At 31.5% G+C, this 14532-nt stretch overlaps 1 protein-coding gene across 12 annotated transcripts in view; it reads right to left on the reverse strand.

Annotated features, from left to right (window-relative positions):
- The window catches only part of LOC105200045 (hemicentin-1), a 163977-nt gene that overhangs the window by 40840 nt on the left and 108605 nt on the right, over nucleotides 1-14532 (reverse strand). For all 12 annotated transcript variants that reach the window (XR_005574929.1, XR_005574930.1, XM_039449955.1 and 9 more), the window contains exons 4-5: nucleotides 5969-6139; nucleotides 4490-4651 (exon numbers count right to left, since the gene is read on the reverse strand). Coding sequence is in view for 10 of the 12 variants with exons in the window: in XM_039449955.1 (XP_039305889.1) it covers nucleotides 4490-4651; nucleotides 5969-6139 (333 nt within the window). In the remaining 2 variants the exon portion in view is untranslated. The remainder of the gene's footprint in view (nucleotides 1-4489; nucleotides 4652-5968; nucleotides 6140-14532) is intronic.

Genomic DNA, 14532 nt, shown 5'->3' on the forward strand with positions numbered 1-14532 from the left:
TTTTATACAGTTTATTTAAATAATAGATTATTAATCTTTTTAACTATAATTTTTATCTTTTTAATTACATTTTTATCGGATATCAGAAAGAACACGCAACACGTTTCTTATTGTTCTTTTTAGCGCACAATAATTTTTCGTCCTATTGTGTTTCAATGCGTTCTTTTATTGTGCAAAAGGAATACATTAGGTAAATTTCATTATCTAATGAGAATTAGAATTGTCATTGCTTTACAATTAGATAATAATCATTGTGCATTGATCAAAAGAGCCTCAGTGAATCCCCATTATAATGGTTATGTTACTTAAATCTAATCAGAATTATCGAGAGACAATGGTAATTATTATTGTCTCTTGACAATTCTGATTAGATAATATCTCTCGCAATAATTATAATTAATGCGTGGTTTATGTTCAGCGTACATGTAGACGATTCTAACACATATAATACAAAGGATAAAGTTGCATTTAGCTGTATTGACAATAGGTAATGCCATAGCGTCATATTTATTTTTTAATAACTGCCTAAATAAATAAATAAATAAATGAATAAATGATTCAGTAATGAGAGATCAACGCGCAATAATACAGTTTACTTATTACGCATTTCTACACAAGAGCAAGAAAATTAATCTCAACTTTGCAGTTAATACCGCAGTTAATAACACAATTAATAACACAATTAATAACGCTTATCGATACACCGAAAATTATACGTATTTGCTCAGTGATATTGCTGCGTGAAATTCGGTTAACGTCAATAAATTTCTAATCACAACGCAAGAATGGCCTATACAACACATTAATTTCGTAAATTCATTAGTGATTTTACACGCCTGTGAACACGCGGAAATCCCTTCTCGCACGAAATGATGGACATTTAATTATTTACAACATGTAAAATTTCGTACGCGTGGGACTCACGCTTAAATAATGTTCAACGGATGCCGGGGCGCTGTAATTAGTACCGTCCATAATGACGCGCGTATACTTTAATCGGTTAATTCGTGCAACGGCGATGGATACATATATTAAAGAAATGAAGAAAGAATTTCTAAATATTATATTACATTTCAATATGTTATTATAATCGTGTCACTAAACAGATTAGAGAGAATCACGGTTCACTTATTTAGTACCATCACTTAAATACATACATGTAGACCGATCAAAATAAGACCGAAATTTTGTAGAAAAACGGAAAGAGATAGAAAAGTCGTGTTTATTCCATAGTAATGATTATTTTTTTTTCTTTGCCATTTAAATTTAATTAAAAACAAATCTAAGACATAATATAAAATCTTTAATTTTTTATAAATCATTTAAAAAAACGTTTATAATGACCATTGCTGTCATAGGCAGCGAAATAACACACTCTTTATAAAACTGAAACGTAGATTTAATGCTTGAAGTAGTTTTTCGAAATATTGCGTTTGAATACAATCGCAGTTAGTACCAAAGTCAATATAACAGATTTTTACTTGTAGATTTTACTCGGTTTTTTTTAGCTGCAATAGAAAGCTAAAATCGTAAAAAATATCTTATGTCAGGCACTAGAAAAAGTTGTAGAATTGCAAGTCGATCGATCGAGTCGTCTTCGAGATATAGAGGTCACGCGTTTGTGAAAACATGATTTGGGAACACTTGAAGAAGAACGTCATATTATTTTTTAAAATCAAATTTAAATGTTAAATAGAGAAGAGGTACATTTTTACAGTGGAATAATGCGACTTTATCTCTTTCCAGTTTTCAAAAAAAAAAAAAAAATTTGCAAAGTTACCTTCGATTTAACTCATCTTGATACACATCCTATCTGTCTTCTCTATCCCATAAACATTTATCAAGCACACGGTTCAGTAATATTGAGTAATTTACGGCCATTTTAAATACAAGTGGGCAATAGACAGTTTATTAAATCTGTTCGAAATTTATATGAAAACCGTATATCCGATGAAACAGAATAATTTTCTACGAAAATTACGTACTCGCGTGGAGTGGCGTACAGTTAATGAGAGAATTCCATTAAGGTTTCTCTGAATTCTGGAGCAACAATACTGTATTGTGATGATTTGATATAACATATAATATAATTTATATTATATTAAGTGTAATTATGTAAAGTGCATTTTCTCGTCGAATAATTATCAATATATGCAACGTATATTTTACTTCATTTATGCATAACGGTTAGCTTGGTACTTTAAAAAATATAAAATTTCTCAATAAAAAATTTTATTTATTTGGACGTTAAAAAAGATTCAAGCATTTTATATACCAAATTATTGTTGAGTTGCATTTTCGTTAAAAGTATGAGACATTGCGTTTGGTCAATTTTTTGTCATTTTTGAATTATTTTAATTTGATTAAGATGTATGAAAAAATACACGTAAGAAATCTCTCTCATCGCGATTGTAAGTGAATATTACGTAAGTTTATGTTTTATGTTACATATTTTACGTTGTGACTACATGGAAAATCGGCTTTATCTGATATGAAAGAAGGTTGTATGCAATTATATCTTATGTAAAATTCCGTAGCAAGATTTACAAACATGTTCCGCCAGTTTTTCGTTTTAAAAATGTGGCAATGGAATGGTTTATGACTGCACGCGTAGTTTTGTCAGAAATATGAGCAGAAATCCAAATTCGGGATGCAAACCGCTTTTCCGCGTACAAAATCGAATTTCGTACTCTCGCTTTACACGGGACTTTTCAAAGCACGATGTCTCTGCACTCACATAACTCTCTTCGTGCGAATTTCAGAGATTTTAAGTGCCGGAGCCGTCTCTCAAAGCGAATTCCGAACTTTCCGCCCATAGATCGTTCGAATTGCGTTATTGTGCGGTAAAATGTAGGGGCATGCGGCAAGGCCGTTTATTTTTCGCCCTCAGGTGTTTCTTGTGGCTAAAAGACCATGGCGAAATAGGTAAATGTCTGCAGTGAATATTTGCAGAACTGAAATGACTTAACCCGAATGATACCTCATGTTGAATAATTACGATGAGTAACATTGGGGAGCCTTCTCTTTAACTACGTTATTACATTGTACCGAAATTGGAATGGCCGGTTGACATATCTGATTTCCATGTTCCGAGAACACTTAACAGTATTTGCACGACCGCACATCTATATTCACACGAACGTAACACTTCGTTTATTTTATAATGCATAATGTAGTACGTAAGCACGAGTTAGTTTAGTACGGATATAATAGTGCTGAATCAGTTTATTGCAAATGTAACACACGTTACTAAAGATGTTGGAGAACATGGAGAGCATTGATCAATAAATTCTATGTGTACTGTACATGTTAAATTTATAAAGACAATTAAAACAATTGCTGTATATTTAATTTACATAAGCAAATAGTAACTTAGGTTGTTTTTTTTTTATAAGGTTTGAAAGCACTGATTCATCGCTGTCGTATTTTCAGACTGTTCAGACATGAAATCGCCACATACTGCAATGGTCAGAAAATAAAATAAATCGCGAACGGCTGCGAAACAATAATACCACGTTTAAAAATATAGTTCTTTTACAAGCAGTTATTATTGCACACTAATTGTTTACTATTTTTAAACAGATATTTTGTTAGAGCGGCTTTATATCATTATGCAAGCTAAAACATATTTTAATCTTTTAAAATTGAGAAATAAAATTTCGTTTTTCGCTAACGCTTTGGAAGCGCGATTTGCGTCCGAACACTTTAATCTTTGATATTACACAACTTGCTTCAAGGCTTATTAGAAAATATTAATTGACATTGAAAGTTAAAAAAGCTCATTTGGCGATAGATCCGTGCAAAAATTCTCCTCGTTTGGCTACTATGATGTAGTGCCATGGCCGTGGTGTCATTCATATTCATACCCCAACGGTGAGTTTACCCGATGTTACCTATGTTTTGATTTAATGAATAAACGATACCCAGCGGAATTGTTGCGAATTTAGGTCAAAGTACCCGCATTCGTTCATTCTGTTACCATGCTCGCATTGAGTTTGTACCGGTTATCGAATTGCGTATTACATCGTGTGTAAATTACATCGCTGAATCGAAATTGTAAGCGATCCAGGCTTACAATAACATTTTCCCCAGCAATGAAATATGCGATAATCGGTTTGTATATAGTCAAGGACTGTTGCGATCAATGCATGCTTTTTAATTGACATACATTGAAAAGTTTCAGCGTTGATGGTCTATCATATTGAGAGCTTCGTTATTACGTGATGATGAATATTAAGTAGGATTGGAAAAAAGAACTGTCAGATTGTTAACTTAGCTAGTAGTTTCTAATTAAAAGTAAAATATGCAAAAAGATTTTTCCTGTATTTTTATATGTGCATATGTGTACGTAAATCAGTAAATAAAAGCTTTTTTGTAATATTAGAGACATTTTAATAATCTTGTGTATAATTCACAGATAATATTTTTCTTAATAAGTGTTGCGAATATTCTATTGTTATTCTTGAGTAGAATGGTGTGGCGTACTCACCGTGTATGTCTGGTTTGATGTCAACTGTGAGTGGCTCCACGAGTGCGATATTGTTGACTTTACACGTGAATGTTGCACCTAACTCTTCTCGTGTAATTTGCATCTCCAGTAAACTACTGCTAGTACCAATTCCGGTATCAGTGATAGTTGACAAGCTCGTTGCTGAAATGGAACATTTCTTGATAGATGTGTTGAAAGAGAAAGAGCAATTCTATGATATGTAAATGCTATGTATTTTAATAAGTATTAAAAATGAAATAAAATAATAAAATATATTGAAATATACGTGGTAATGAGTTGCAATAACGTTTAATATCTCTTCAAAAGAGTAATGGAAATTAATAATGATTAACAAAAAAGTTTTTGACAATAGCATCAGATAACTGATTAAGAAAGCTAACATTTTTTTGTCTTTCGATATTCGCTTTTAAATAATGCGTGATTTATTGGTAATGCTTCCTTTTTTAATTCACATTACAATTTTAATTCACATGTAATTTCATTATAGTGTACAAGTAAAATTGTACGTCTGGAACGATTATTAATTTTATTTAGATTTCCAATTATAATTATGTATAAGATATAAGATTTTCTAATCTTAGATAAAATTGCATTTAGTTTAATTATATTAAATTTTGCATAATTATATTACAGTTATACTGAAATTAGATCGATATCATTACAATGCAATATATTTATTAGATTAATTTTTAATACACTTAGAATGAAAAGTCATCAAATGGTTAAATTATTTAATAGAAAGGTATGTAAAAAATAACATTAATTCTTAAGATACCATGTGAAAAAAATGTATCATTATAAGTACCTTGCTCTCTTCTATTTTGTTTATTTATTTAAAGTAAATAAAAAATTCTTTTAAAATTTATGAACATATTTTTAAGTTTTTAGAACAAGTATTTATACTTTAGATTGGAAAAAATATAATGTATTATAGTATAATTCAATTACCAAAGATTAATTACTGAAGATTAATCACACACACATAAATTAGGAAAAAAAATTATTTGACTTTAAAAATTATACCTTTTTACAACAAATGCATATAATAAAATATAACTCTAGAGTTTAGGTATAAAGTTTTAAAAAAAAATTTTTAATATTTTAATGTAAAAATAATATCTTCTTCAAGAGGCTTATTATTGATTGCTCACAATTCGCCGTTTTAATTTTGCTCTACAAATTAATTTTTTTATATATTATGATTTTTTTTGAAAAAAATAATTTTCTAATAAAAATAGACATTCAGAATGAAAATAGAATACAATAATTTTTATAAAATCTTTAGGTGGGATAAGGAAAAGACTTTTTGAAAAACACCTATAGATAAAAATCAGACACTGAATGCCCATGATAAGCATTCTTAACAGGTAATTAAAGAACTAAACTATCTAGTTAATCTTCTCCCAAACGTGTAAGAGTTTATGTACAAAATCAACATAAACATATTGCGAATCTCACCTTCGAGTGGCTGGTCATCTTTAAACCACTCGACTGTGGGTACAGGTTTGCCCTCTCCGCTCTCGCAATACAAAGATATCATTGAACCCTCATTTATAGGTCCTAAAGTGGAGCCGGAACTCAGAGTATTCTTCGATTTTTTGTCGATGACACGTATAAATCCTGGTTGCACTGGAACATATGAAAATCATAGAACAGATTAGATCTTTTCTTTCTAACTGAACTCTCTCTTCTTGCTATTTCAGTCTATCTTTTTTCTCTTTCTCTCCAACGTGAAAAGGAAAAGAGGAAAGGTGAACCGTGCAAGAAGTTTGGCTAAAAAGAACAGACTTATTGTTTCACTTCACTAATTGCTACTTTCACTAGCTCCTATCGCATAAATTTAAAATTTTATCCTAGCTTTTATAAGCGTTACGTATTATATATATGATATTTATTAAATTAGCATACGAGATTATATATTATTTTTTTCTCTATCGACAGTGCCCTTAGGTATGTCCGCATAACGCATTACTTTATGTCTCTCATTTCCTGTTCGGATAAATGCGTTGTTTATGAAAGCCCTTTGATGGAATGACGTTTATTATGGAATTTTTTAACAAGAATGTACATCGTGTACTTACTATTATGCACAAAGATGGTGCTTCGCAGAAAACTATTTATTTTGCTTTGATGTTAGAGACAATGAGAACGCTATTGCTTTGTAAAAAAAATCCATAAAAATATGCATCTACGATATCCCAGTATAAATAAAGTGTTGGTCTCGTTTGGTAAAGTAAATATGCGAATCGCGATTGCTTTACAAAGTATTACGAACGTCAATATTTAAAAGTTAATCTGTTGTTTTGCGTTTGTACGCTATAAATAACAGTATTCTGAATAGGGATAGTGGAATTGTAGACGCACGTTATTTCGAGCGTATCGACATTTTCGAGCGTTTCGTTTCACGCAAATCGATGAACAGATCCGATACATTGCTCGATCGGTTTCAGCGTAAGCAAATTTTATCCTCGACGATTTATATTTGCTCTATATATTTTTCGGTTTGAAAAATGGTCATAGATCCTGTTATAGCCTATACATATCGATTTCACTTTGATGTTATCAAATTAGACTATTTTCGTTTTTTTTTTTTTACTTTAAACTGCATTTGTATTTAACAAATTATATAATACATTATAATTACGTTCTGATACAATACTAAATTAACGACAATTTTAGCGGCTCGAAAAACTTTTCCGCTTTTTCGATATAACTTTTCTTGGCGTAAGCGATTTAATCACAAAGTCTAGATTTCAAAATGTTGCATCCAATTCTTCTCACGACACGTTCTGTCTGATAAAGCTTTGTCTTTTCCGCGTTAAGGAAGTAAGTTGCATGCTCTGAAATTCTAAACCAACGTCACATCGATTTTCTGACGTGATGGGGTCCCGTAACTTTCTACAATTCCTACGAGAGTAAAGTGAGTAAGTTTCACTTATCGAATAGGCGCCATGTTCTTAGGACACTATAAATCAGATCCCCGGCAACACCGACTGAATGCACTCAAGCTGTAGTGTTCTATTACTCGAGCTGTCGGTGTACACATACGCATGTACATACAAATGCATCTATCGCGTATATACGCGCGACATTAGCATGCATGCACGTATGCACCCGGTGTAGCATTAGGGGTGCTTACGCGCAAATACCGTTTTTAAGGCTAATCATACGGTAAAAGTGATTCAAAGGACGGTTAATGCTGGAAAATACATCTGCGTGTATTTTGCGTGCATAGGAAAAGTAATTTTCTATTTTTTTATGGAACTGAGTTTCGTTATATTCATCCTGTTTTGACATTTACAGCTGAAAATTAATTGTTTATTTACTCGAAGAAAATATTCAAAAATTTATAGACGTACATATTCTCTAAATTTAATTTTTAGTTTAAAACTTATGCAAATATATTTATTTGCAAAAAAGGATAATTATTAAAGGTCAAATCTCATCAAACATTGATCTAACATACACGAATATGTAACATGTATTAAATTAGCGCTCAGACCTTTTTCATTAAAATTACCAACCTAAATTCAAATATTAACACATGTCTGATAGGATTTCTATTTTGAGTTCATTAAATCGTCCCCCTCCGTTTTCATAGCGATCAATAGGATTATGTCATTGACAAATGGTAGAAAATGGAAATTTGATTAAAGAAATCTTTCTCTGATCTATCTAAGAAGTTAAGATATAAAAAGATTTTTTTATTATAAATTTATTAGATATGTTAAAATTGTTCAATTCCTGTTTGAAAAAAAATACAGTTAAATATAAAATGTACAATCAGAAAAGCTGACATGTTTATATGAAACAAATGTAATTGTGGATTTATACCAAAAATTCCGTAATACTTTTTTTAAGATTTCCATTTCTAATTCTGTTTTGTGTTCGGAGATTACATTTTATTTGATTCCATTTTGCTTCTTAAAGCCAAATTTAAAGTTCTTTTTTAAATCGTATAAAGAGAGAGACTAGTAAAAACAATTGTTTCTTAAATCTTCTCGCTTTCTGTTGCTTACGTGTTTTATAATATTGTCGAGGTTTTATCCGCAGCTTATCCTTACGCTAAATTGAGTTCTTTATAAATATGGCGATCTAAACAAAAAATAAAAATCTTTTTTTATTTCTATTTGTAATTGAATCACATATAACTTTTTTATTTCTATTTGTAATTGAATCACATATATTATTTGAGATATTTCATATACCTATTATATGAAGTATTTCATATTAGTTTGCTGTTAGTGATAAAATAATATCCATTAAATGTCAAATAGAAAATGCAATTTTTTTTCAATAAATCATTTTAAATAAAATTCTTTGTTTTAAAATCAAAAGTTTGATTTGTAAAAATTTATATAAAATTACTGTTAATAAAGTTGTTAATAAAGAGACTTTAGTTTGTAAGTATCTTATTAAAAAATGTTGAACTGCCAATTTTCATTAGTTGTATAAATTTAAAAACGGTAAGAATCATAAATTAAATTGAATATGATTTTCTGTTGAAGTAAAAATTCTAAAAATTCTCGTTTTCGTTACGACTGTCACAAAAAACTCTGCATTTGTACACTTTATTTATTATAATTATTTGATAAGATCTTTTTCTTAAATTCTAGATTTTGTCGCAATTTCCAATTTAAATTCTACTTCGTAAGATTTGCAAGAAATTTGTGTTTAAAATGGTCAGATAGAACGAGGGAATTTGTCCTCTTATATATTTGAAATCGAATGAGAGAAATATGGGGTACAAATAAATTTTTCAATATATATGCGAGTATTATTGAGCAAGAATTGTTATAATACTCTTCTTTTCGCATGGTAAAATCGCAGTAACATTGCAAAACGTATTTTCGCAATTTTTACGTGCATGTGTGCGCAGTAGCTTGTGCAATAGGCATACATTGCTCTTGCAAATATCAAATAATTCTTCTCAGTGAAATTCATCTCGCGAACTTGTACGCGCCTCTGGCGAAACAGTAAATTTTTATGATCATGGAAGCCCTAGCGTAATGTTAAATAGTCTTGGCAATTTTCTGCTAGTCGAGAAAATTATGTCAACATGCCATTCAGAGAAATGTATGGAGAAAAATAAAATAAAAAAGCATTTCTCATTGCACTTTCCTAATTTCATTTCATTTGATAAATTTGTATTTTTTTTTTTATTGGAATATAATAGCGATGGGTTATTATGTAGAGATACATGCAGAAGAGGTTTATTGCAAAGTCAGCTAACGAGAGATATTTGATCAATATTTGACAAACGCGCGTGTTTCGTTAAACAACTCGTTAACGACAGTTTTCTGCGCACCTTTTATTTCCGGTGAACAATATTTTATTGAATTTTATCGCAAATTTAATTGAATTGTTTTTACGTATAATACATATTCTTAACAAGTAGACAATGTTTGAAATGTTAATTCCAAATTATTTTAATAAATCAAAAGAAACTTGAAAATTCTTTGACATTTATTATTCACCACTTTATTAATCTTCCATATTTATTAATATTTTTTAATAAGATGCATTAATTCACATAATCATCTAAATTCACGCTCATTACTTTTAAAGGTCACACTTTACAAATGTGAAGATTTGATTGATTGGTCATGAGATAAACGGTTCTTCATAAAATTTGAATAAGACCAACCTATATGCACCTTTGCTCAATAAATTATTCAATTAAATTAGAGGAAACAGTTCACTACTTACGCGAGAAATTAATACCGTAATAGATATGGATATATCATCGTAATAATTGATGATATTGGATTTGATACATTTTAGATTATTAATATTCTGATTATTAATAATCTTTTTCTACAATTTTCCGTTACAGTTTTACTGAGTTGAATTTCTTTAATATTATTGTTAAAAATGGAAAATTAATTAATTGTTTGGTAATCAAGAACAAACAATTTTATAATCTGCAATTTATTAGAATAATTGTTCACGCTCTCATAATTATATATTTTGATTACGATATGCTTTTTGTTAAATGTTATTAGTGTACAAATTTTGATAGTAAAACATTAATTTGCACGGATTTACATTATTATACTTTTAATAATATTATACTTTTAACTTTTGCTACAGTTAATTATATCGAGTTTGCGCTGTTTCGTAAAGCAATTTAACTCTACGCCATATGCGAATACTCTGAAATGTATATGAGTTTATTTTTTCACAATAACTGTGAAAAGCTTTTGAAGGAACAGAATATAAAATACATGTATTTTTATAGTATTAAAATATTAATACATATAATCTATCAAACTTGTTTATTTAATCCATAAATCGTTTTCTTACAATATCTATATATTATTTTTTTAATTTGTCATATTTTATATATTTTATTTTTTATAGTGTTACAACAATATGTAGAAATGTAAAAGTATTGATAGACGCGTGCAGACGAAATGTAAAAAAAGATTGTCTCATATATTCTTTATTTAATAAGATAAATTCTCTTTCTATTATTAACTATAATGGATTATTATATACAGATATACAAAATCATACGTTATTAAATATTGAGATAAATGAAAAATGTTTTTCTTTTTCTAATTAATATTGCCAAAACCAAGACTTAATAAATTTAATCAGTCTCCTGATAAAAATATAGATCTCCATGTATAAAGGTTAAATCCCGAAGAGAGATGAGTTAATCACCTTCGCGAAATTAACTAAAACAGAACATGCCCAGCAGCGCTATGTAGATCTACCTAGTACGGCGCGAATTGGAATATGTCAACCGAGTTGCTCAGTGTAATCCTATAATACTGGAAAGAGTATGCGACTACTATTGTCGATTAAAAATCTACTGCCATTCAGGTTAATGCTAGAAACGAGATTGAACGGTAACGTGCGCAAACGAAAAAGCTTTCGTACCGTTACATACACACAATCCTCGAAATACCCTCGGAACGAACCGAATTCGGTGAAGGGATTGAAGGGAAATTTCTCTTTCCTAACGCAATATTTTATTCAAGACGTTGAAACTTGATAATTTATTTCAGACGTTAAAAATGCTTGCGTCATCTTCACGTTCAGACGCCTTGTAACAGCGGTCGATTCGTCGATAGAACTCTTAGAAAATAATTGTGCTATTATTAATCGCAAATTGAAACGAAGAGACGCTGAGTGAATGCGGCATTAATTTTCGCTTTTCACACTGCCACCAATTCGAGTGGTCATACAGTCGATTGTTCTCGCGCGAGCGCTAGTGAGGTCGAGGCGACTCGCCATAATGGATATTGGAAAATGCGCTTCGCGTTGCACTGCTTTTTACATTACGGAAAATAAATGCGATTTGCCGCATTAGGTCAATTAATTACGCAGGATCCATAATAATTTTAAATATTACGGCTCACTAGACGGATAGGGTGTATTGAAACATTTTAAATTGGCATCTGATACGATCCATATCTGATCTCTTTCAATTGTAAAAAAAAAAGATAAATAAATAACAAAAGCTCTCAAACAAAAAATCCTTTTTTCCGCACATTGTCGGTGTATAGCCGATTTGTCATTGTCACGCTCTGCCATTCCCAGAAAATTACGATGGAAAACGATCCGGTTTGTGAACATTCCAACGACACACTCCAACGGGGGACGATAAAGTTTATGAATAATATACTTGAAAACGACTTTTAAAGTCGTCTCAACGACCCGCAGCTACGATGGCAACTTTGTACGACTATAGAGAGAGAGATTACTTCGAAAGTGGGAGGCGGTATCATTAGATCGTAAGTAGCTTCCGCGATTTTTTACAAGACGGTTTCTGGATTTTTCCCAGGCGCAGCTCGCGCATTTCCCACTTGAAACTCTGCATGACTTACAGAGTAAGCGTGAACTTCATGATTCCTTGCGCTCTGGTAGTTGACGAAATGCAATTTCGTTAGTTAGCTGCAGCCGTAAAAGCTATTCGTTTCTTCAGCGTCCATCGAATAGCAGGAATTCATTGATATTGTTAACGCCGAGTGCTAATGCACATGCAGAATGCGCAGCAGTCCTCGCAGTAGTTTCGCTCGATAAACTCAGATACATGCATTGTCCGATTGCCGCGATCTTTCGTGTGTATCGGAAAAGGACGGGCGTACAGGTATATTCTATTGTTCCACTGGATAATAGCTTACATTATCACGTTACGGATCCGAGTCTCATCCTTTAGCTCCTTCTACATAAATTCATGCAATTTACCGGATCTGAGTTGTACCATTGTGTGAATATTATAACTGCGAATTAATACGACGAGAAAATATATCGAACTCCCTTGCACGTTAAAGGGAATCACTTTACGATAAATTACAATTTTTTTCCAATGACATTTTTCTAATTTAGTAACGACATATTGCGATGTATGTAAAAGTGCAAAACAAACGTAGTTTCTTTCCCAAAGGGAAAATCCAAATGCCAAACAAAAGAAATTCCAATCTTCGAAAGGGGAATCATCAGCTACAGAAGAAATTGCGCGATTTAGAGAGCAGAACGAAACGAACTCGGACGTTTTACGTCTTGTGGAATTCACGAAAGTGATTTTGATAGGAAACCTTTTGGAGACCCGACGTCGACGTTGAATCCGAGCATCTGCGACTCCCGGCTTTGCTGTTCGCTTTGAAAAAAAGTATCGCAATTGTCTGTAATTTTGGACAGCAAAAAAGAAAGACGCTCCGCAAAATGGAACGCGTATGAAACGGAAGAAGAAACGGCGCCTCTCGTAACTGTGTGTACCTTTAGCTCACTGTCTAATTCCATACAAAAGCGCATCCGTGCGCCGCGGCGCCGCCGTGTTAAAACTGTACGGCGTTAGCCAGCAGCAGCTATTTTGTAGAGCTTACGCGAGTTTGTAATGGCACAATCTAGCGAATGAGCGACTAGACGGAAGAATGAGAGTGTAACTTCTGTGATATCTGACATAAAAATTAATGATACTCTTCAGATTTTTACTGACATAGTAGTAAATAGTTCTCACATGTAACATAGAATTTTGCACGATATAAATTTTCTTGTTTTCCTTTACACACACACACACACACATACACACGTACATGTACATAGTAAAAAATATATTATTTTTTACTATGTACATTATATATATATAGTGAAGAATTAAATTGAATTTCACAAACTGCGTCTCTGATGTCAAAAAGTAATCGAACACGAAAGTCATTACTTTTCCTGATCTTCGTCGATCCTATTTGCGCGCGCGTTCTACTTTCCTGATAATATTATCTATTTGACGATAAATCTGCAGCGTGATGTCCTAGGTCCTAGCTAGTATGAGGTGTTCGGATAATCCGGCAGTGCTGCGCTGTGTATGTAAGTACAGATACGGGTGTGATACGTGATACCGTTTCGCGCACAGCTTCGTGCTGTGCTCTTCTATGTAGATTAATGTCGACGCCTGTCGCAAGAGAGCTCGCAAGCTACTTTTACGTTGTCGCTTCACCACGTTGCGGTATAATGGGTACGACGTGTAGCCCGTATTTTATCAAAATTGGCGCTTAGTTACAAATATTTTTTTAAATTTTTAATCTTCAAAAAGTAAAAATGAACTTAGAATCTATGCCACACAATTTTTTTCCATGAATTATAATATTTGCGTTTATTATCGTTTTTAATTATCTCCGAATTTTCGATGCATTCTATAAATATAAATCGAGATTGTATCGACAGTAAATATTTTATCAATAAACCTATTTTTTTAATCTTGATATCTGTTATATAGATTCTGTTAAACTTATGAAATTTTTATGAAATATGTATTAGTTTATTTTTTGAAACTGTGCACTTTCGACCTGATGAAAATTAAATCCAAGAGAAATATATTATTGCTATTACCGAGATAGTTCTCTTTTCATATAGCTTTGTTTTAATTGCATACAAGACATAGCTGCTAAATTAAAAATGAAATTATAGAGAAAAATAATGTTTCGTATTTATCTTCCTTCAACTTTTCTTTCATTTCCTTCTTTCTGAGCGACTATATCACTTGTGAGACAATTAGCTGCACGCGAGGGAAC

The sequence above is a fragment of the Solenopsis invicta genome, chromosome 5 (assembly GCF_016802725.1).
Source record: "Solenopsis invicta isolate M01_SB chromosome 5, UNIL_Sinv_3.0, whole genome shotgun sequence".
Lineage (NCBI taxonomy): Eukaryota > Metazoa > Arthropoda > Insecta > Hymenoptera > Formicidae > Solenopsis > Solenopsis invicta.